General features: G+C 42.6%; 1 protein-coding gene across 4 annotated transcripts in view; it reads right to left on the bottom strand.

Annotated features, from left to right (window-relative positions):
* RPS6KA2 (ribosomal protein S6 kinase A2) overlaps positions 1–24,116 on the bottom strand; it is a 272,415-nt gene that overhangs the window by 69,990 nt on the left and 178,309 nt on the right. For all 4 annotated transcript variants that reach the window (XM_042480351.1, XM_042480370.1, XM_042480360.1 and 1 more), the window contains 2 exons: positions 2,183–2,263; positions 282–361 (listed from right to left, as the gene is read on the bottom strand). In XM_042480351.1, the coding sequence (XP_042336285.1) occupies positions 282–361; positions 2,183–2,263 (161 nt within the window). The remainder of the gene's footprint in view (positions 1–281; positions 362–2,182; positions 2,264–24,116) is intronic.

Here is a 24,116-nt window from a genome sequence, read left to right as displayed (position 1 = left end):
TTTTAAACTGAAATGTTGTTTTTATATTTAGTTTTTTATTCTACTTTTTTCAGTATTATGGAGAAAATGTTTTAACTAATTGGTAAAACAATCATGCCAACTCACAAAATATCATGGATTACATTGATTATAAGAATGTGAAAGGTCAGGGCTACATACAACCCTGAACCTTTCATAAACATTTTAGAAAATCATGAATTCTGGCATGAAAAGACAAACAACAATAAACAACTATTCTGGTTTGCTTTTCATACTCACATAAATTAGTCTACTAGACTTACCTCTTTGGAAAGTCTGGTGAAAAGGTCCCCTCCTCGTAAGAAATCTAGTATAAGATACAGTTTCCCTTCTGTTTGAAATGCTACAGAAGAAAAAGATGGTAATGTTAGATTTTAAAAATAAAGAATGCCATAGAAATTATTACAATGGACCACTGTTATCATTTATTAGGCATCACGGCTAATGTACATGAATGAAGGGTGGGACCCATGAGAAAGAAAAGAGGAAAAAAGAGAGAGCAAAATCTTGTACTGGTGTCACAAGGAAAGTTTATTGCAGAGGTGGGGAATTTTTGACTCTCCAGTTGTTGAACTGCAACCCACCCACTAACATCCAGCCAACAAAGCTAACAGTGAGGGAACTATAATTCAAAAACCTATTGCAGACTGTACATTCCACATCCCTGGCCTATTGCAGGGGTGGGGAAAGTGCAGTAGCCAGAGCTGTTCCAGGCCTCATTTTTGGATTTCCACAAAAAGGATTATCCCCAAATACCCCAGATGTGTTTCGGAGCAATTTCATCAGATCCCTCTCCCAGGAGAGGTCCTTTTGTCCTGTAGGAAATGATCTGAAATTTAACTTCCAGGGCACCTCCTGTTGAAAAAAAGACCTCTCCTTGGTCCCAAATATGCCATAGATGGCCAAAGACATGGTAAAATTTCTCTCCTGTCCTCTAAGGGGCACTGAGGGACAAACTAATTGCGGGTGCAATCCTTCAGTGCCCCATGGGAGGCCAATGTCACTCCTAATTCCCAGCAGTTGCCCACTTTGTTTCTCTTATTTCAAATACATAAATAAATATGTTTCATATTTACCATAGTACATATGGTTTGTATTTCCTCTGGTGGAAAGAATAAGCCACATGTTCCATTACATTTGATGCTTTTTCAGAGTTTCTTGGGGAATATATACCATTTCTTGTTGTTAACTGTCATCAAACCAACTTCAACTTATGATGACCCTATGAATGTCATCAACAACCCTGCTTGGGTCTTGCAGACTGAGGGCCATGACTTCCTTCAACGAGTCTATCCATGTGTAATGTTTTTTCTTCTTCTTCTTTTCCTATTACCTTCTAACATGCGTCTATGTGCTTTCAGATTGCCTGTCAACCCACGGATTTTTATAGGGTTTTCTTGGGCAAGGAATACTCAGAGGTGGTTCTACCAATTCCTTCCTCTGAAATATAGCCTACAGCTTCTGGTATTCATTCAATGTCTCTCATCTAAGTACTAACCAGAGCCAATCCTGTATAGCTTCCAAGAGTAGACAGGATCTGGTGCCCTAAGGATAATCAAGCATCTGCCAGGCCTACAAAGCATTATTGTATTGTTCACTGAGTTATATCTTGAGTTATATGTCCAAAGTATGACAGTCTCAATTCAGTCATCCTGGCTTCTAGGGAGAATTAAGGCTTGATTTACTCTAGGATCATCACAAACTAAAATTCCACAAAAATACCTTTTCAAATGAGATTATTTGCCAATATCAACTCCCATAAGGAAGACATTTCATTGAAATGTATTCTGAAGGGTATCTGAATGTCCTTCAAGCACCAGTCTTTATGTCTTTTTTGCTTCCTTTACCACTTTGGTATTGCTCACTCTTTCTGTCCTTATATGAAAGCTAGAGTGCTAAAAATACTAAAGACATCCTCAGAACCACAAAATGATCATGTTACTGAGCAGCGTGGATATGTTATGGGATCTGTTCAATACCTGGATAGAAAACCACCACGGAACTCTATTAAGCTGAGCACCTTGCAATATGCAGAGGCCACGATAGTAATAAATAAATAAATTAATAAATAGTTTACATTTGAATAAAAGATCTAAAACTATATAGAGATAATCAGTCTGAAAGGTCCATAGGTGGGTATGAATAACTAGTGGAGAAATCTTACCATAATGAAGTTTTACAATGAAAGGGTGGTTCACTTCTGCCAAGATGTCTCTTTCCATTTTTGATCGTACGCGATCTCGGACTGTAAAAGGAGAACAAGTACACATCATAAAACCTGATGGTCCAGACAGTTACATCTGTCTCTGTATTGCTGAACAACCATGAATGACTCATTTTTTGTATGCATGTTGCCATCCTCTCACAGAAACAAGAAAACAAAGCATCAAAGGAAAACATAGGCTGTGTAAATGGCTGAAGCATTATTTTCTGCTTTTGTTGTAGCAGTTCCCTAGCAAGCAAATTTCTCCCATTCTTTGTCTCCTCCTCAAGGTATACACCTATTTCTTGTAAGCCATGCCATATTCTAGTTTTCATGTTAATAATAATAATAATAATAATAATAATAATAATAATAATAATAATAATAATGTTTATTTATTACTCTCCCCATGGACTGAGGTGGGGGACAACAATATTAACAATGAGTATCCCTTATCATGAATTCCACAATATCCCCAAATCCAAAATTATTAAAAATATTATGTATAAAATTTGCTTCAGGTTATATGTACAGTATGAGGTATAGATGAAAATGCACCATGTTTAGACTTGGGTCCTATCTTCAAGATATCTCATTATGAAAATATTCCAAAATCAGAAAAAAAATCCAAAACACTTGTGATCCCAAAGATTTTGGCCAAGGGAGACTCAACCTGTACCATGTTACCATCACTTTGCTAAATTAATACAGGTGGAACTCCTTGACTCTCTTGCATTGAAACATAACTTGCTTTTGCAGAACAGTGTTGATTTTTCAGTGCTTCACAATGCTAGAATTATTATTTTTAACTAATTATTATCTGGAACAGTTACTGGATCCACTTTTGGAATTTAGTTTCACATTGGCCACTTTCCAGTCTTCTGGTATGCATGCCACTTCTAGGGTCAGATTGTTTTTTAAGGCTCCTCCCTCCCTTCTTTCGGCCTGAGAGGCAGTGATCAGGCAGACCCAGCTCCATCAGGGCTAGCCTGAAGAAAGAGGCTCCTCCCTCCATAACTGTCATGTTTCGGCCTAGGAGGGAGAGAATAGGCTGGCCCAGCTCCATCAGGGCTAGCCTGAAGAAAGAGGCTCCTCCTTCCTTAACTGTCATCTTTCGGGTTGTGAGGAAGAGAGTAGGCTGGCCCAGCTCCATCAGGGTTAGCCTGAAGAAAGAGGCTCCTCCCTCCTTAACTGTCATCTTTCAGCCGGTGAGAGAGAGAATAGGCTGGCCCAGCTCCATCAGGGCTAGCCTGAAAAAAAGAGGCTCCTCCCTCCTTAACTGTCATCTTTCAGCTGGTGAGGGAGAGAGTAGGCTGGCCCAGCTCCACCAGGGCTAGCCTGAAGAAGAAGAGCCCTCCCTCCGGTCCATCTGCCTTGGTCCAGGCCTCAGAGGGAGAGAAGAATGCTGGACTTCATCCCCTCCCCCCTCACCATTCCCTTCTCCTTTTGTGTCGTGTCTTTTAGATTGGAAGCCTGAGGGCAGGGAACCGTCTATTATCCCCTCTGTTGTAAACCGCTTGGATTCCCAGAGATTGGGCGGTATATAAATAAATCCTATTATTATTATTATTATTATTATTATTATTATTATTATTTGTTTGGCTTTTTAAAAAGTAGTAATTCAGATATGAAACTGCTCAAGAATTTTTGGGTAGATATGAGCCAGAACTGAGAATTTAGTTTGTCAAACTGGCCATTTATTCACTGTTTTATAAACAGGAGACTGGGGACAAAAATGAGTGTGAATGCCCCATTACATTCCTTTTCACAGGAAAGTCATGATTGGCATTAGAGAACCATTAGGGGAAATATAACTAGGCAATGTTCATTGTGTTCAAATGTCAAGAAATGTTATGCAGAAGATGTATAACAGCAATGTCCAAGTCTATGTATTTCAGATTAAATTTGCTAGATTGTAGTCACAGGTGTGTATATGTCTACATGACTTATGGCAACCCCATGCATTTTTCATACCATTTTTTTAGGTAAGGAATACTCAGAATTGCTATTGTCAATTCCTTCCTCTGAGATATGGCCTACAGAACCTGACATTTGCTGGCATCTCCCATCCAAGTATTAACCAGCGCTGCCCTTGCTTAGTTTCCAAGATCGGGCAGGATTTGGTGCATTTAAGGTATTTAGGGTACTCTACAACATGTCACAGCTAAAAACTCGGACACATTTGCCAAACAACATCAGAGTTTGGCCAATACTGCAAAAGATATCAATGAGGAATAACACACAAGCTAGTTTGCTTTTGCCTAAGCGCATTGGAAAGGCCAAGATCTCTTCCCTCACCCCTGCTTGGTTACTTAAGTATAAACTACTCCTGCATTTTGAACTCAACTGAATAAAGCAGAGGACAAAGCAGAAAGTGGGAACAGGAAAGAGAATAAAAACAAGTGAATAAGTGAAATGACAGAGGATTAGTAGTGACTGTTCCTGCCAAATCTGTACAGTTGGAGGGTTATTTGATCAAACTGCATGATCCCAGTAATATATTACTGGAGGACGCCAGCCTCAAGACCAGCTGAGCGCGCTCTTGCGTGCTGGGAGGACTCCTTACCACCAAGCAGGCAGCGTTTGAGGGAGGGAGGAGTGGCCGGTGGGAGCGGCTTACTCCTCAAAAGCCGGCCCGCCAGCTCCCCAACCGAGGACTCCAGCCTCAAGACCAGCTGAGCGCGCTCTTGCGTGCTGGGAGGGCTCCTTACCACCAAGCAGGCAGCGTTTGAGGGAGGGAGGAGTGGCCGGTGGGAGCGGCTTACTCCTCAAAAGCCGGCCCGCCGGCTCCCCAACCGAGGACGCCAGCCTCAAGACCAGCTGAGCGCGCAAATGTATTTCGCTTAAGGGTTTTTGTTTTTGTTTTGTTTTTTGCGAAGTACAGGCGTTCCTTCTAGGAACAGGAATTAATTTGCTCGCCTGATTGTATTCGGCTGAGCAGGGGTTTTCGTACTAGGGTAATTTGGATAGTTTGTAATTTAGGAATGACATTTTTTTCTGTCTTCCTTAGTTGTTGCGGGGTTTTTTTGTTACTACTGGGTTGGGGGGGGGATATGAGATGTGGGAGGCCAGCTGTGGTGGCAGATGCACTTGGAATGGGAGCCCCAATAGAGGTGGTGTGGGGCAAGGGGAGGTATGGCGGTAGGAAAGTGGATTTGTGTCAAAAAGGAAGGCGAGAGAGATGCGTAATATCTATCTCTCCTTCCTTCCACTTTCCTAACCAAAGAGGCCTGAGGGTCAGCCCAGTCGTACCACAAACCCTGTCTCTGCTCCTGTGTAACGCCAGGTCCATAAAAAATAAGACCCACATCATATACGATCTTATTCAGGATAACAACTGCGACCTGGCGTGCATTACTGAGACCTAGCTTGGGCCTGAGAGTGAGGCAGTGTGGGCACAGGCCCTCCCAGCCGGGTTCTCAGTTAAGGACCAGATCAGGTTAGGTGGGCGGGGGGGCGGTGTTGCCTTGGTCCATAAAAACACCCTTTCCCTAACCAGGATCCCAGTCCGGAAAACAGATCACATCGAATGTATCTACCTGTCCCTGAAGGCCAGAGACAGCCTGGGGATTCTGTTGGTCTACCGGCCGCCCCGTGCGCTAACAGACTCCCTGGCCGAGCTGACACAGCTGGTCTCGGAACTGGTGTTGGAGTCCCCTAGGCTTCTTGTCCTGGGGGACCTCAACATCCCTTTCGGAGCCAGTGATATTCCAACTGGTGCAGCTCGGGAGTTCATGACTACCATGACAGCCATGGGCCTGTCTCAACTGGTCTCAGGGCCAACGCATTGCGCTGGTAATACCCTTGATGTGATCTTCAGTACGGACTTGGAGGCTCCGTGGGTAGAGATCTCTAACGTCTCTCCCCTGTCATGGACGGATCATTTCTTGGTTGAGGCTCGAATCAAGGCTTCTACCTTAAGTCCCCCCGGGGGTGGCGGACCTATTAGGATGGTCCACCCTCGAAGGCTGATGGAACCCAAAAGGTTCCAAGAAGCCCTAGAGGAGTATACGACTGGCACTGACGGCGATTCTGTTGATGTCCTGGCTAACATCTGGGATTCTAATCTTTCCAGGGCTATACACAGTGTCGCTCCCAAGCGTCCTTACCGGCCTGCTTCCAATAAACAGCCTTGGTATACGGAAGATCTCAGGGTAAGGAAGCGGGCTGCGCAACGACTAGAGCGTAACTGGCAAAGACATCAGCGCTTATCTGACAGGACACTCCTTCGCTCTCACTTGAAGGCCTATGGAGTGGCAATAGGTGCAGCAAAGAATTCGTTCTATGCTGCACGTATTGCGTCCGCAGAGTCGCGTCCAGCAGAGCTGTTCAGGGTTGTGAGGGAGCTAACTCAGCTCCCTCCCTCCCTGAGCCCTATTTTGGTACCATCTAAAGCCTGCTGTGATGATTTTAACAACTTCTTTGCGGATAAAATCTCTCAGATTAGGGCTGATCTAGACGCCGGTATTTATGCAGATCCTATAAGAGAGGCGTCCGAAGCGTCCGTGGCCCCAGTTTTACTGGATCACTTTGAGTTTGTTAGTACCGATGAAGTGGACAAGATCCTTCGAAGCGTTAGGAAGACGACGTGCTCTCTTGATCCCTGTCCCTCATGGTTGGCAGTTCAGGGGGGTGATGTGGTGTTGACTATGTTGCACCGCATCGTTAATACATCTCTAAGAGAGGGTCAGTTTCCATCAAAATTGAAAGTAGCAGTGGTTAAACCCTTGCTTAAGAAACCCTCCTTAGACCCCCTGATTCGCAACAACTATCGGCCCATCTCGCTGCTACCTTTTTTGGGGAAGGTGATTGAGAGAGCAGTCGCCTTCCAGCTTCAATCGATCTTGGATGATACCGACTTTCTGGACCCATTTCAAACCGGCTTCCGGGCGGGCTATGGAGTTGAGACTGCCATGGTCGCCTTAGTTGATGATCTCCGTCTGAGCATGGACAGGGGAAGCATGTCCCTGTTAGTGCTTTTGGACATCTCAGCGGCTTTCGATACCATCGATCATGGTATCCTTCTGGGACGCCTGGGGGAGCTGGGTATCGGGGGCACTGCTTTGCAGTGGTTCCGGTCCTACCTCTCAGGCAGATCCCAGATGGTGGAGCTGGGGGACTGTCGTTCCGACACGAGGGCCCTTACATCTGGTGTCCCTCAGGGAGCGATTTTGTCCCCTGTGCTATTTAACATTTACATGAAACCGCTGAGAGAGATCATCCGGAGACACGGGGGCGCGGTGTTATCAGTATGCTGATGACACCCAAATAGTTTTCTCTGTGTCTCCGACTGATGCAGTAACTAAGGATGGCATCTCTCCTCTAGATGCCTGCTTGGCGTCGGTAATGGGCTGGATGAGGGAGAACAAACTCAGTGTGAATCCAGGGAAAACGGAAGTACTAGTGATAGGTTCCCTGGCTCCGGGTGATGAGATCTGTCATCCGGTCCTGAACGGGGTCACGCTCCCCTTGAAGGACTCGGTGCGCAGCTTGGGAGTGCTCCTTGACTCGTCGCTCCAGCTAACACCTCAGGTGGATGCGACGGTCAGGAGTGCTTGCTATCAGCTTCGGCTGATACGCCAGCTGCGTCCTTACCTGGACCGTAGGAACCTTGAAACTGTTGTACATGCTTTAGTAACCTCTCGATTGGATTTCTGCAATGCGCTCTACATGGGGCAACCCTTGTACCAAACCCGGAAGCTGCAAATAGTACAGAATATGGCAGCTACATTGGTCGCTGGTATTTCCAGGTCGGATCATATAACACCTATCTTAAAAGATCTCCACTGGCTGCCTATTTGCTTCCGAGCTCAATACAAGGTGTTGGTTTTAACCTATAAAGCCCTAAATGGCTTGGGCCCAGGGTACTTGGAGGACCGCCTCTCTCCACATAATCCGCCCCGCACACTTAGATCATCCGGGACAAACCTGTTAGAGGTTCCTAGAACACATCTTGTAAGGACCTCACAGAGGGCTTTTACCATCGTTGCCCCGTCTTCCTGGAATAAGCTCCCCTTAGAGCTTCGCTCTGCCGCCTCATTAGATTCTTTTAAGAAGAATTTAAAAACATACTTATTTAGATTGGCCTTCCCTCTTTAGTTTAATTGATTTTCCTCTGCCCTTTGTTTTTCTCCTTTGACTCCGAAATATTTGTGATTGATTGTTTGTACCCTGATATGTGTATTTTTTGACTCCTGTTCCTATTTTTGTAGTAATGTTTTAATTTTTTATATTCTAATTTAATTTGTATTGTAAACGCTATTGTAACTGTTTTTAACATTTGTAAGCCGCCTTGATCTTTTTTGGAAAGGCGGGGTATAAATAAAATTTATTATTATTATTATTATATTTGAGAATTTGGGCCAACTTCTTTGTTCATTTAACATATTAAGTACCACTGTTCAGCTTTTCCCTAAGAACATAAAGATAAAATTTAACCCATCAGAGACACCTTATCTAAAGGTTTCATCTCCAACACATATACTGTACATGGAAGATTTTGCAAGGTACTGATAGTAATCTGTAACTCCCTTTTGCTTGAGCAAACAATAACAAAGGCACACAACAACAAGCTTGCAAATTTCTCCTTGAGAAGCAAGGAGATGGTACCACTTTGTTTAAGAAATCCCATGGAGACAACTCCAGAAGAAAAGTTAACCAGAAAAGGTAGATAACTATAACCAGGAGCCAAAACTTTCTTGACAATGATAGCAAGCCAAAGTCAGACACTTGACATTAAACTAGATTTCTAAATCTATTTAAATCTGGGCCTTGGGGCTAGTTTTGTAACAAAAAATTGGGACCACTTCTGAGATGGATTAGAAGAATGTGGCCCTATTGATTCTCCTGGACCTCTCAGCAACTTTTGATATCAACATGAACAACATGACAAATTATACTTGCTAACAATTCATACCCCCTTCACCCAAATTTATGTTGGACTTTCAAGACCACACAAGTTGGAAAGGATGAAGTACCTGAGAGCAGCAAAGATGCTTTAGTGCACTTTCATGTGCAGTATAATAGTATGTATGCTTACTCAGAAGTAAGTCCCACTGAGTTTTATGAAACTTACTCTGAAGTAAGTATATACAAATTTACCACCTCGATTGCTTATTTACGCTTCATCCTCTCAAAGGCAGCCGGTAGTTCCAATGTCGGCGAGGTGGTGGATCCGCTCTGGACTTTAGTCTACACTTTAAAGGTACTATCTAAGTTGCTAAATATATTTTGGTGATACCTTGGGTAACTCCTTTAAAGTTCAGACGGCATCTGAGAACAGAATATCACCCGACTGACATGGGAGCAACCCAGTCCCTGCTGCTTCCATACACACCCTCTGAACTAAATGCGGGCAAAGTGATAACACCAGGAGCATCAAACTGTTGTTGTTGTTGTTGCTGTTATTATTATTATTAACCTTTATTTATAAAGTGCTGTAAATTTACACAGCGCTGTACATACAATCTTTTTAATTGGACGGTTCCCTGCCCTCAGGCTTACAATCTAAAAAGACTCGACACAAAGGGAGTGGTGGTGGGGAAGGGGCCTCTCTAGTAGGATAATACATATAAAATACATAGCAATAGAGGAAATTATTCAATAAAACAGGCACCAAAAGAACATCAAATAGCAAGTTATGCAATGCCTGGGAACGCTTCCCTGAACAGGATAGTCTTTAACTCCGTTTTGAAGCTGGTTAAAGAAGCTGCTTGTGGGGGAAGAAGGTTCCAGGAGTGAGGGGCAGCAAGTGAAAAAGGGTGAATCCGAGATGGGGCAGAGGAAATCCTGGGCTGAGACAGCAGACCTTGACTACCAGAACGGAGGACCCTGGTGGGAAGGTGAGGAGAAATAAGGTCTGATAAGTAAGGAGGGGCCAGTCCATGGAGGGCTTTAAATGTCGACAGCAGGAGCTTATACTGAATGCGGAAAGGGAGGGGGAGCCAGTGAAGGGATGCCAACACAGGAGAGATGTGGTCAGAGCGGTGGGCGGATGTGATAATGCGTGCAGCTGAATGCTGGACAGAGATTAAAGGATGGAGGTGAGAAAGAGGAAGCCCAGCCAGGAGGATGTTACAGTAATCAAGTCATGAGATCACTAGGGCATGGACCAGGATCTTGGCAGTAGAGGTGGAGAGATAAGGTGGGATTTTAGCAATATTGTACAAAAAGAATCTACAAGCCTTGGCTGTGGTCTGGATCTGAGGGATACACGACAGAGAAGAGTCAAAGATAAAACCAAGACTGCGGGCTTGCTGGACTGCTTGAATAGAAATGTTGTCAACAAAGACAGAAAAGGAGTGTTGAAGGGTGGGCTTAGGAGGAAAGACAAGAAGCTCCGTCTTGGACATGTTGAGCTTCAAACGCTGATGGCGCATCCACTGTGAGACAGCTGTGAGGCAAGACGAAACTTGCTGTTCAAGCCTTGGAGAAAGGTCAGGGGTGGAAAGATACAACTGGGTGTCATCGGCATACAGATGGTAGGAAAAACCAAAAGAGCTGATGCGGTTACCTAAGGACAGTGTGTAGAGAGAAAACAGAAGGGGACCCAGAAGTTTGACCACCTGCAACCACTGCAAAAGATCTGTCTGACAAATAAGATCTAAACCAGTCAAGAACAGAGTCTGAGAACTCAAGGTCAGAGAGTATGTCAATTAGGAGACAGTGATCAACAGTGTCAAAGGCTGCAGACAAATCAAGAAGGATGAGAACAGAGTAAAGGCCATTAGCCTTGGCCTGTAAAAGGTCATTCGAGATCTTAGTGAGGGCTGTCTCTGTGGAATGCTTTGGGCGGAAACCAGACTGAAAGGGATTGAGGATGGAGTTGGCTTCAAGAAACTCAAGACAGCGCGAATAAACAACCCGTTCCAAAACCTTAGAAAGAAAGGGAAGAAGAGAAATCGGACGATAGCTAGACAAAGAGGAGGGGGTCAAGGGAAGGTTTTTTCAGAATTGGGGAAATGAGAGCATGTTTGAAGTCCGAAGGGAAGGAGCCTGTAGAGAGAGAGAGAGATTGAAGATATGGAGAAGCGAGGGGAGAAAAGAGGGAGCGATTAGAAGACGAGTAGGAATTGGATCAAGAGGACAGGTTGCAGGTTTGCAAGAGTTCAGAAGTGTAGATAGTTCATCCAAAGAAGCAGGAGGAAACACAGAAAATTTTTTAGGGGAGGGCAAAAGAAGATTATGAGCAGAAGAGGAATCAGGACTGAAGTGATTAACATTTAACAGCGGCCAAACCACACGGTTCCCGGACGCGGCAAAAAGAAGCCCGGTGTCACTTCCGAGGTGTGACGTGCAGACGCTATGTGTCCACTACGTCAAGATGGCAACTCCCGTGTGGAAGGGCGCTCAGGAAGTTTGTTTTTGTCTTGTAATGTGTATGTGTTAATGTTGTTTAATTTGTTGGTTTTATAATTGATTTAATAATTTTTAAGGAGGGGAGGGAATTTTGATGTATAATGTATTGGGCGGGATATAAATAAATTATTATTATTATTATTATTATTATTATTATTATTATTATTATTATTGCCCATCCAGAACGGGCCTTAAGCAGCAAAAAGAGTGGGGGTTTTCTCCAGCTCATCCTACTGTAGCTGTGTCTGTCTGTCTGCTTATAACGGGCAAGATAAACAGCAACTACCTCTAGGCTCTATAATTATGTGTGCATAGCAGCCTTCGATACCATAGACCATGGTATCCTTCTGGAATACCTGAGGGGGTTAAGAATTGGAGGCACTGTGCTCCAGTGGCTCTGTTCTTAACTCTCTGGCAGATTCCAGACCTGAACCTGTAATTGGGGAGCCTGAGGCTGCTGGAGGTTCAGCAGCCAAGTCTGCCTGGGGCCGAGGCTGTGGACATAGAGGAGGATCTGGGAAGTATCCCTACCTTCAGGGAGCATCGAGCTGAAAGAGAGGGCCTTTGAAGATCACCGAGACTTTACCTTCCCCCTCCATATGTTAAAGAAGCATAGATCTACATGTTTGGCCACCAAAATGGCAATCATAAAAGCAAAGAGTGGTGCAAGACAAAATCATCCTTGGATGCATTTTGGAAGCAGCATTCAAGTGGTCTCTAGGTTTCAAATGCTTTTGTTAACTTATGCAAGGCTTACCACACCTAGTTGTTTCATTTTACAAATGCATATTGTTAGTTTTGGATAAAAAATGTTGAAACACACTGAACTACTCTTCCCCCTTTTTTTTTTTTTTTGTTTTGTTTGCTGTTGTATAAGATCCTATCTCTATTCTTTCCATGTTGTTTCTGCCTTTGGTCTCATATTGTCTGTTAAGGAAGTATTGCCCAAGAACACATCTACTTCATTAACTGAGGTATACTTGCATGCTTCTACCTTTACACACACAAGGTATCAGGTTTAATCCCAGACACCATTAGGTGGAACTGGAAAAGCTTCCTGTCTGAAACCCTGGCAAACTGCAGCCAGTCAGCACAGGTGATACTGAGTTAGATATAATTTGTTTTACAATGAATCTAGTCAACAACAACAACAACAACAACAACAACATAATAGTAGTGGTAGTAATAACATTTATAATGCCTGTTTCACCCAAGGAAAGAACATCAAGCATATATAACCAAATCAATAAAACACAACGCTCTAATATACTAAAATAATATACTAACGTACTACAACAGTAGGGCTTTCAATTTGTAGCAATGGTAAAAATATTTTATCTTCAATATTCTCCATATCCCCCTTTCATCTAATATCATTTATACCCCACCTTTCTCCCTACAAAGGAACCAAAGCAGCTGCTCCCAGAAGCTCTAGCCAGCACTGCTAGTGGTCAGAGTTTCTGGAAATTGCAGGCCAAGGCTTCTGGGGATACAAAAGTTAAAACCACTGCTTTATAGGAACCTATTCCCATGTAACACAATCTCTTCAAAGGGCACAAAGAAATAGAAATTATGTTCTTATGTAATAGTACTAAACTCCCACAGACTAACCCAGTGGTAGTCTTATGGTATTCTTTTGTTCTCAGCTGTAGCTATGCTGTTCTTACATAATACCACCATATTGTTCTGCAGCTATGAAAATGTCACTTTTCATAGTAAAAGGAAAGGAACAAAGGAGGAAAGGTCTAGTGAGGGTCTGTAGTTCAATAGTTAGGGTTGCCAGAAAACTGGAGAGGACACTTATAGATTTAATGCTTGCAGAGAAGAAGGAATTAAAGATGGTATTGCTTGGCACAGAACCAGGTAATACCTTCAGAATGCCCTCTTCTACACAAGTTTTAAAGGCACAGAAACCCTCTCCACTTTTTACTTTGAACAACCCTATTAATGGTAAAACACATGCTTTTGTAGGAAAAAGATCCCACATTCAGTCCTTGCCACTTCTAGCCAAAAAGGTCACATAGCAGTAGATGGGGAAGATCTCTGCCTCCAAACTCTGGAGAGAACTATGAGCCTGAATGATTTAAAAAGTCTGAATGACAAAAGGGAATGTCCTATTAAGGCAGTCATATGAAATACAGATGAGGGACCCTATACATTTAATAGCTTTATTGGATAAAGAATTTTAGTAAGTGTACTTTGCATGAAAAGCTACGCCTGCTGAAACTCCCTCTTCCACACAGTATCAAGGGCACAGCTGCTATGGTCTTTTTCACATGGCCTGCCTATGCCCCATGTTGATTTTATTTCCACCGCCCCCGAGAGCCTTAATGAACAGTAGACCCCATAACAAGAAGATCTGGTACGAGAGGTAAGGATACACAGTCAGGCGCCTGCTGAGGGCCTATAGCCTAGCAAGAGGCTATTGATAAGAACACCTGGCCTGTTCATTCTTTTTGTTTCAACTTGCTTTTGACATACCACCTACTTTAGCCCAGGTACCAGCTGTGGTGAAAAGAAGGGGCAGTGGATGACACTGGATTTTTACCTGTCACTCAAACCAAGTTAGTGATGATGATGATGAAAAAATAGAGATGAAACAATACCTGCCTGTGACAGTGGCAGTGAAAAGGTGAACTCACTTGAGGGATGAGACTCACTGATAGTGTAATCATCAAGAACAGAGGGGATGTTTAACCCCCATCCTACAAAAATTACCAAATGTATGTCTTATTTCTATCTAAGCAAACAGAGGCAAACGTTTCCTACATGTATAATATAAAAGGGAGTATAGTCAGTCCTCCACATTTGAAACTTTGACTTTTGTGGATTTGATTATTCATGGATTTAATTAATATTTACTTCTAGGTCCTCCAGTTTGACTCTTCAAGATGTTGACCATAGAGTCACTCTGGACAAGCTAGAGATTCCTAGAGAAAACACTTCTCTGGCCATCTGTAGGTGCTCCAGCACGATTCTATAGTCAGCTTCAAGCAGATGTTGACCACAGAATTGCCCTGGAGGACCTTGGTATTCCTAGAGAGGTGTTGATGCAGGTAAAAAAAAAATAGTGTTTGCATTTTTTCCACTTTCATGGGGGCCTTGTGCCCCTGATCCCAGTGAAGGTGGAGGCCCCACTGTAATTTCAGACACTATTCCTTCAACTTCTACTTTCAAGTAGCCTACCCATCAATGGCAGGTAGTCTGCAATGGGTTGTATGCATTAATACACCCACTCAATGGCCCTTGTGTTATGTGAAGTCCCCACTGTACCATCTCTAGAAATTATAGAGATTGTGCTTGTGTTCTACAACTGTACAGGTAGGTGATGCGATTGTTTGAGAAGGGGTATCTTACAACTGTGTAGAATATGACTAGATCAAACCAACTGAGCTCTATGGGGCTATTCCAGAACAAATTACAATCAGGCTCTTGAGAGTATGATTGAATTTATTCCTGTTTGTTTCTACCTTTCCACGGTATCATATGGTTAATCCTTTCATGAGTTAAAACTATCTTTGTTTACTTCCAACAACTGCCATTATTTTGAAAAAGTTTTGAAAAAGTGTCTACAGTACTGGAATTTTGATTCCTTTGCAGCACAACCTGATCTAAATAATACATGTTTTCTCAGCTGCATGGTATTTTTTTTTATCACTTTTTTATTTCAAAGGATCTCACTATTTAATTGCTGGTGACAGGCAATCATTACTTCACTGTAAAACATGCAATTTTAAAATAAACGCAAAAGGCCAGCCCTTAGGGCTTCTTGAGATAGCATGAGCAGCAGATCCACAAATTAGTGGATTAAGAAAGCATCAGTTTTTACATACCGCTGGAAAACCAGACTTTTAATTTTAAAATGAGGAACTCCTAATGCTACCATGTCCCTTCTTGAGAGATCCTCCCCTGCCGAGGAGGATGGAGCAGAGGCTGGAGATGAATAGCCCACTCCTAATTATCATGGCCACTTAGACAGAAGTATTGTGTGGAGCTCTAACCCTGAATCAGAGATGAGGTGGGATCCTTTCCAGCCCCAAAGAAAGCCAGAAGTGAAAAACATGGGCAAGACTGGTTGCTCCTGCAGAATGGTGACCTGAACATTAAGATTTTACAGGAGTAAGGGTTACCTCATAAGCAAAGCCCTTCTTATGAGGAAGATATTTGTCTGAGTGCCTGTACAGTAAAGGCTGTTGGAACTCAGGCATAAAAAGCTTTGGAAAAAAAAAATCTGTATATCAGTTACAGCCTTTCTTTGTGTTTTCCTTTTTCTTCTGATCCCTTCTATATCAGATTCAATTTTTGCTAGATCCTAGAATGCCTTGGATTTGCTATCATTTGCACTAATGTTTTCTGCTATTAGCTCGACAGATCACCCCAAGCTGGATTGGGGCTGGGGCAACCTCATGCTGTGGCTCCAATCTGGCCTTTTGAGGGGACAAAAAGGGTGCCCTAGCAGTGCCGGAGCTGTGTCATGATGCTGCACACTGTGTGGGGTGCAGTATCAGGGTACCCTGGGGGTGGAGTTGGGTGCGTGTCATAAGGACGCTATGCACTGACTTTGCCCCTAAGCCGGTCTGTACAGGGCCTTAGATCTTGAACTGCCTGAACAAATCAGACAAATTCATTTACGGTTATTTATCCAATAACCTCACTGAAATGATGAGAGCATTTCCATCTCACAGGACAGAGCTTATGAGTCAGAGCATCCCTGAACAGAAGAGTTTCAAAGGCAAATTACAAAAAGGTTGCAAACAAGAATTATCAAGAATTTCCATTCAGTCTGCTCTAGCCTGAATAAGGGGCAAAGGCTTCTTATCTCACTACATAAATTAACCAAATTATCTATACAGATTTGTCTAAATTATCACCCTAAATTTATCTGTTTTAGGACCACTATTCAAGCAATTTTGTTCTACTTGTAGTTTATTTCTGTTCCCTCTGGCCCTGCTGAGAGGTCAAATTCACTTAGGGGTGGGGAAACTGTGATGCTGCTATCCATCAAGCTTTTGGAATTGACTGGAATGGGCTTTTAATACTATGTTTTTCTGTTGATTTTTATAGTCTTTCTTTTAATAATTTTTAAATGGTTTTAATTCTATAGGTAGTTTATTTTAAAGTTAGACACCCCCCCCCCAAATGTTTTGGTAAACTTTTAATCTGTGTTGGTTTGCATAATTTGTTAGCTATTTTGCTTCTCAGTTATGGAAGAAAGGCAGGATATAAATGAATGAAACAACAACAAAAACAACAAATGTGTGCCTAGGGTTGCATGTGTCACCGACCCACACCCCAACTGTTTCTGCGGCTCATTCTGCCCTCTTCTGCACAAAAAAGTAGGAGAAGAGAGAAACTGGGGCATATTAAAATAGCTGAAAAAGTAGGACAACAGAGAATTAATTGGGACCCTCCCTATCAAAGGGTACTCAATGGTCAGATTTGCTACACATCTTCCACAAAAGCTAAGAACTGTTTATAATGTATTTTTTTAACTAAAGTATTTTATCCATTCATCCTGTTTCCATTTATCAACTGAATGGTCGTGTGACTATATGTATAAATAAAGCCATACAAACATACGATATATATGTGGCAAAGTTGAATCAATGTAATCATCACCACCACCATCTGAGATTCATTGTTTTCCCCCAACTCTCTAAATTTGTTTGTTTAAAATGTTTATATGCTGTCTTTTCTAGGCTCATGGGAGCTTATCTAAACTGAAAAAGCACACTTAAATAAAACAAGCAGCAAAAAAGTGCAAGCAAAGCAAACAGCTCAGCCAACTGAAAAAGGTTGCTGCAGCCCTTTCAGAAGGCCATTAGGAAGGAACTACTCCTAATCTTCAAAAAGTCAGAAAGGTCATTCTAGAGTTTTGAGCAATTGCAGTAATGGCTCTATTCCTGATTATTCTATTTCACATAATATTCATTATCCTGTATCACTACAGAGCAGCATAAATACCTTGCCATCAGAGTTATATTCTCATGCCATTATGTAGTCTCTATACTGGATGGCAGTATGTTGTGCAAGTGCAATGTAGTGCACATCCACACATACTCCACATTGGGCTTCTACACACTGTGCAATGGGGCTTCAGGCCACATTATGATATAATGATGGAAGGACACTGCAGATTACATCCACCCTGCCTGATGAGCATTGGGACATGTTTTGCACAAGCACCTCTACTTCCATCCTCATTAGCTGGTTATTGCCACTGCACCAAGTCCAATAAAAACATTCCACATGCATAACGCAAGTTATGCCTGTGAATGCCACCAACAAGATGCTGCCCAGAGAGGGAAAATTAGAGGAGGCAAAATCTAATCAAAAAGCTCTGAACTGACATGAGGGCTGCTATAATCACACAAATAAAAGACTGTCCTCGTTAAACTAAAACATGTGGACAGCCAAGTATTCCCTCCCTTATGAGTCCAAAGTAAGTGAGGTGTGGCTGAGTGGCTATTAGGGAAAGAGACTCTGTGTGTGGGGGGTGGGGTTGGGGGGTGGCATGCTTTTCCTAAAGAAGCTTGCCTAGTTCCCACTTGATGATCTTGCTCTATAATCTTTTTATTTTTCTAGGATTAAAAAAAAAAGGATTTGACTTTTTAAATCTAACATCTGCTGTTGTTTTCATTTTGTTAAACTAATTTAATTATTTGTTTCTGTAGGCCTCACCCTCCTCATTTTATATTATGTTTTATTGCTTACACTGTAATTGTGTTTTATTATTTCTTATTGTTGTGAGTTGCCCAGAAAACATTGCTATGAAGGTTTAGATCCAAGGTCTGCTATCCACAGATGGATGGGTTTCACTCCAAGAAAAATTCTCTGACTGATTTGTGGGTTTCCCTTCCCTATATATACACTGTAGCATTTTTAGGGGCTAGAAAATGTGCAGTGGAGAAAAGAGCAGGTGGTTTGCTTTTGGTAGCCCTTTGTGAATTACAGGGGTACCCCGGGTTACGAAATTAATTCGTTCCGCCGCCGCTTTCGTAACCCGAAAATCTTCGTAAGGCGAAAAAGCCATAGGCGCTAATGGGGAAAAGCCGCGATTTCGTGCGAAATAGCGCCGAAAAGCACCAAAAAATTTTTCGTAACCCGAAATAACCTTTGTAACCCGGAACAGTTTTTTTAAATGGATTTTTTTCGTAACCCGGAAATTTCGTAAGGCGGCGCATTCGTATCCCGGGGTACCACTGTAATTGCCTATAGCTGGCTCAAACAATCAATCATAGAATCATAGAATAATAGAGTTGGAAGAGACCGCAAGGGCCATCCAGTCCAATGATATACATATAAGAAATACTGAATTACAGCAGTGTATTGTACATCCATCCTGTGTACAAGTAATCACCCCACCCCTTATTTGGAAGTGTAGCCTGTCCTGTTTCATGCGCAAAGTTCGTTTATAATTTTTATTCTTTTTTAATTGTTGGATACTGAACACACACACACACACACACACACACACACGCTTGATTGATTGGCTGCACCAATGCATTTGTTTCTATACAGTAAAATAGCCCAACGTGGCAATCTGGTCTCCATCAGATGACTCAGAAGTATTCCTAAAGAATGAAAAGCACAGCCTTACTTCACACAGCAGAGGGAGCACAAGACAAGGAATAACAACTGCCACCATGTATCTGTGATTACAGTATAGGCCACAGTGCCCTTGCCAAGAGTTCTTGATTTTATACTAGCATGAAGAACTTGGGTATTTCCACTCAGCTTCTGACATGGTAATAAATGCCTAACTCTGGACTGATTTACTGATCCGCTTAGTGCTGGTGGGAGTGGATAATTCAGAACGCTTACTTAAACCTTTAATTTAGCTGTCATAACTACTGCCCTTTTGTGCCAGAAATGACATGGTGCTGCCTGACAGGAATTCTGATGGCTTCCGATTTAAAATTCCTCCTCCCTACTAAACAATCCCAGTGCCAGTAATGGGGTGTTCGGCAAGAAAGCAATCAGAACAGAACAGCAATAGGTTGGTAACGGAGATCATCCCATTGCCTTGATTACATGCCTGCCTGCCTGCCTGCCATTCTTCACTGGAAGAGAAATGAATGTTTAGCAGCTCTGGGATAATCAGCATCATTCAGGACCACGATGAATGGATCACTGCTTAAAGGAAAATGTCCAAAATCATAATGTAAGGTCATTGAGAAATGTGAAGCATCTACATTTCTCAATGGCTTTACGATATCCATATCATACAGATGGCTGGCTTGCATTTTTGATAATTATGAAAAAGCATCTTTTCTGGATAATACTGTTAGAGATTGCTAAAAATATAGGTATACTGGTAGGTTAATAAGACAACATAGTACAGCTTTGGAGGAGTCTTTTTAAAAAAATCAAATTACCACATGTATATTACCAAACTGTACTTAACACAGGCTGGATATCTTTCTTAATGCATGCTCATTTAGCCATTGAACTTGAAACCTTTGCAAGTATTTAACAGAAAAAGAATAGATTTCTTTCGTTCTTTCAGCCTTTGATCTTAGCTAGAGACTTGAGTCCGGATTCCAATTTGCTTGGGCATCATGAATGGCTTGATCATATCGTTTGTCCTTCAATGAGTCATGTGTTTTTGGCTTTCCCACAAAAGCACACACCTCCAGTTCTGTCATTTCAGAGAAGGCTCCGACAACGTCACTGCCCCTGACTATTTTGTTCTTTATTTGTTATATGTCTATCCCACATTCGTCCAGAAGCTCAATGCAGCATGTATACAGAATGTCCCTTTCATTTTAACCCCATGCCAGCCAGGCATAGCTGAGAGTGCCTGATTAGCATGGCATCATCCACTTTAGCTTCACTGTTGAGAAGAGATTTGAAATTGGATGTTCCATGTCTTAGTCTAACCACTGGGCAATCATCCTGTTTAGGTAATATAACCAATTTTTCATACAATCCAGATAGATAGAGATGGGGAGGAAAGAGGAAAATAAGCTATGTGAGTGATTTCAGATCAATTACACTGAATGAGGATACGATTTTGTGCATGAAGCCTAAATGATTCTTGTGTAGCTGCTCAGGCTGATGATATCACTGGTGCCACCCACAGAGACAACGGAAACTCAGAATAACAGGATATTTGAAAAATTTAACAACCGTGAACTCAAAGAACAATGAATTACAGTACTTTGCAGATTCATCCGCTTCAGTGATACTCTGGATGGGGGGAAAAGATAGTTGTTCCCTTCCCTCCTTTTGGGGGGTTTACTCACTTTATTAACTACTAGCTATCATTACATTTCTTACCTTTCTATATAGCAGATAGTGACATTACCAGAAAGATCCTGATTTTAATGCTCTATGCTTTGCTGCTTTCTCTTAAATGACAACTGCCAGTAGGATAGGAGTTTTCAGCACTGAAAGCCTCAGGCTCTTTAAAAACTCTACTGACAGATACTGTAACAATTACTCCTCCTTGACAGCTGTGCACTCAAGCTGGTAGTGATAAATCTTGTAAGTCACTAAGAATCTTTAAAAAAACCAACAACAACCAGATCTCCCATGTTACTAATTAAACCTATTTTGGCTTATTGAATTAATTGTTCATTCAAAAGATTACTAACCTACAATATTGGAGATCCATCTGTAAAAGCAGCATTTTAAAACAAAGCACAGGCAATCCACAAACAGGAGCCACAGTAGAACATGACTTTAAAGAAAACCCTTTGAAGCAAACTTGTCAGTGAAAAGTTTATAAACTCAGAAAAGCTTATGACAGAATGCCTCCATTCCCAATTTTCCAAAGAGAAATCCATGCCTAAGTATTATGCACACTTCTGTAAAGTTTTGATATAACTATAGAGCAGCAACATAGTTTCTGAATTGGCCCAAAAGCTGAAGATGTGATAACATAAAGGAAGCTCACAGTGCTATAAACAAGTTGTCAGTTCTTTGTGTCATACCTTCCACCTGGAGCACATCAGCAGAGATTGGAAAAGTTTGGACTGCAACTTGTAGTATCATCTCACCATTCTGGTTGGGGGATTCTGAGAGTTCTAGTCCAAAAAAGTAACTCTCTAAACTCTGTGTATAAGTGACTCAAATGCTGACCCACCAGGCCCAGAGGTGACAGAGTGTACCTCAGGAGGAGTACTAGTGTACCCAATTTTGATTGAGATCCCATAAATTTTTGCTTTGCTCGATTTAGGCATCAATTTGCTTTATTGATAATGCATTCTGGCTGCATCCACACTGAAGAAGGAATTCAGTTTGACACCAGTTTAACTGCTATGGCTCACTGCTGTGGAATTTTGAGAAGTGTAGTTTTGTGAGACATTTAGCCTTTTCTGTAAGAGAGTTCTGGTGTCATAATAAACTCCAAATCCCAGAATTCCATAGCATTGAGCTATGGCAGTTAAACTGGTGTCAAACTGGATTACCTCTGCAGTGTGGATGCAGCCGTAGTGACTTTGAGGTTGGAAATGGCACTATACAGCAGCTCCCTATAGCCACCCTGCAGAGGGACATGAAGTGGTGATCACCGGTTGGGACCAAACCAACTGGTGGGAATTGCCTCTCTAGTAAGCAAGGCTTGGAAGAGTTTCATTTGTGCCTGATTTCACTTCAGGATGACAAGTGTTATTGCTACCATAAAACTGCTGGAAGGGATGAGACCAAGAAGAGTTCATCACACCTGCTGCCTCCAAGCTAACTTTAACAATGCATTCAATTTTCTTAACATCCCTAATTAACAACCTGAAGAATTAAATACATTTGCTAGCTGATGGGGATACTTTGTTTCTAGCATCCTATGACTGAAATAGTGAAATCAATCCTAAATGTAAATGAGTTTGAAAGTGGAAGACAGCAGGGATTTTCCTTTCTTTTACAGCAATAATAAGTAGTAGCAAGAAAGGACAGTAAATATAAATTAACCATCTGTGAATCCAGGAATGTAAAGACCCAGGTTACTTGATTTGGAAAGAATCAGATCTTCAGAAAGAGATAAATCCACTACAGTGTGGGAAAGAATTTATTATTTACCTTATTGTTCACCCTCCCTGAGAAAGGCAAAGATGTCACTTGAGCTGTCTGAGAAAATGAATGGAGGAGATTGACTTCCGGTTTATAGTGCATAAAATACAAGTTAACCTGATGCAGGTGAAAAGAATCAGGTACATCTAATGGTAAACTGGATTAACTACAACAAAGAAGGAATTACAGTGGGCCCTCAGTATCTGCTGGCGTTTGATTCTAGAATCCCCGTAGATACCAAAATCTGTGGCTGTTCAAGTCCCATTAAATACAATGGATAGTAAAATCGTGTCCCTTTTATAAAATTTAAACTCAAAGGTGACTCCATCTTTCTATAGCTTTCTATTTCAACAAGGAATTTCCACCACATTGCAAGGAGGGGATTAGGAATATTTTCAAGTTGTGGGTGCTTGAATCTGTGGATAAAGAATCTGTGAATATGAAAGGCTGGCTGTATTTTCTACCTTTTGAGAACTGTCAAAACAGCTAAAATGTCTACAGTTATGAAATCAAAAACAAAAGCACAATCAACGGATTTGAATCAATTAATTGTAGAAGAATAAAGAGATGACACTACATATGGTACAGATACAACTTGATTTAAAGAAAAATTGGAAAATGGCATTTTAAAATTATTTGAAGATGGAGCATAAGGAAGACATGAAACAGATAAAGTAATCCCCATCCAGATTACTTTGGAATTTTTTAGGACAGAAGGAATCAATAATGAATGAAAATCTGAGGGGCGGGAGAAGTTCATACAAAGCAACAATCCCCATCACAGAGAAGCAGAGACTGGTCTAGACAAAGGAAGTATCGTATTTTCCGGCATACAAGATGACTTTTTAACCCATGAAAATGTTCCTCAAAGTTGGGGGTCGTCTTGTATGCCGGGTTAAGCCCCGGCCTGCTCCCACCTTCCCAGGCCCAGGCCTCCGTAGAGGCCGGGAGGGAGCTCTGCAGCCAGCGCGATCGCGGCCGGGCTGCTCCCTCCTTCCAGGCCTCTGAGGAGGCCGAGGCCTCCGCAGGGGCCTGGAAGGAGCGCGTGACCCCCGCAATCGCCGCGATCGTCGCCGGGCTGCTCCCTCCTTCCAGGCCTCTGAGGAGACCAAGGCCTCGGCAGGGGCCTGGAAGGAGCGTGTGACCCCCGCAATCGCCGCAATCATCGCCGGGCTGCTCCCTCCTTCCTGGCCTGTGAGGAGGCCGAGGCCTCCGCAGGGGCCTAGAAGGAGTGTGTGGTCCCCGCAATCGCGGCCGGGCTGCTCCCTCCTTCCTGGCCTCTCTGGAGGCTGAGTCCTCCACAGGGGCCTGGAAGGAGGGCGCGGCCCCCGCGATCACCGCAATGGTGGCTGGGCTGCTCCCTCCTTCCAGGCCTCTGAGGATGACGAGGCCTCCGCAGGGGCCTGGAAGGAGTGTGTGGTCCCCACAATCGCGGCCAGGCTGCTCCCTCCTTCCTGGCCTCTGAGGAGGCTGAGTCCTCCACAGGGGCCTGGAAGGAGCGCGTGGCCCCCGTGATCACGGCTGGGCT

This window comes from Sceloporus undulatus, chromosome 1 (assembly GCF_019175285.1).
Source record: "Sceloporus undulatus isolate JIND9_A2432 ecotype Alabama chromosome 1, SceUnd_v1.1, whole genome shotgun sequence".
NCBI lineage: Eukaryota > Metazoa > Chordata > Lepidosauria > Squamata > Phrynosomatidae > Sceloporus > Sceloporus undulatus.
Note: the sequence above shows the minus strand (reverse complement) of the source record. Positions and strands in the feature narration are given on the sequence as shown.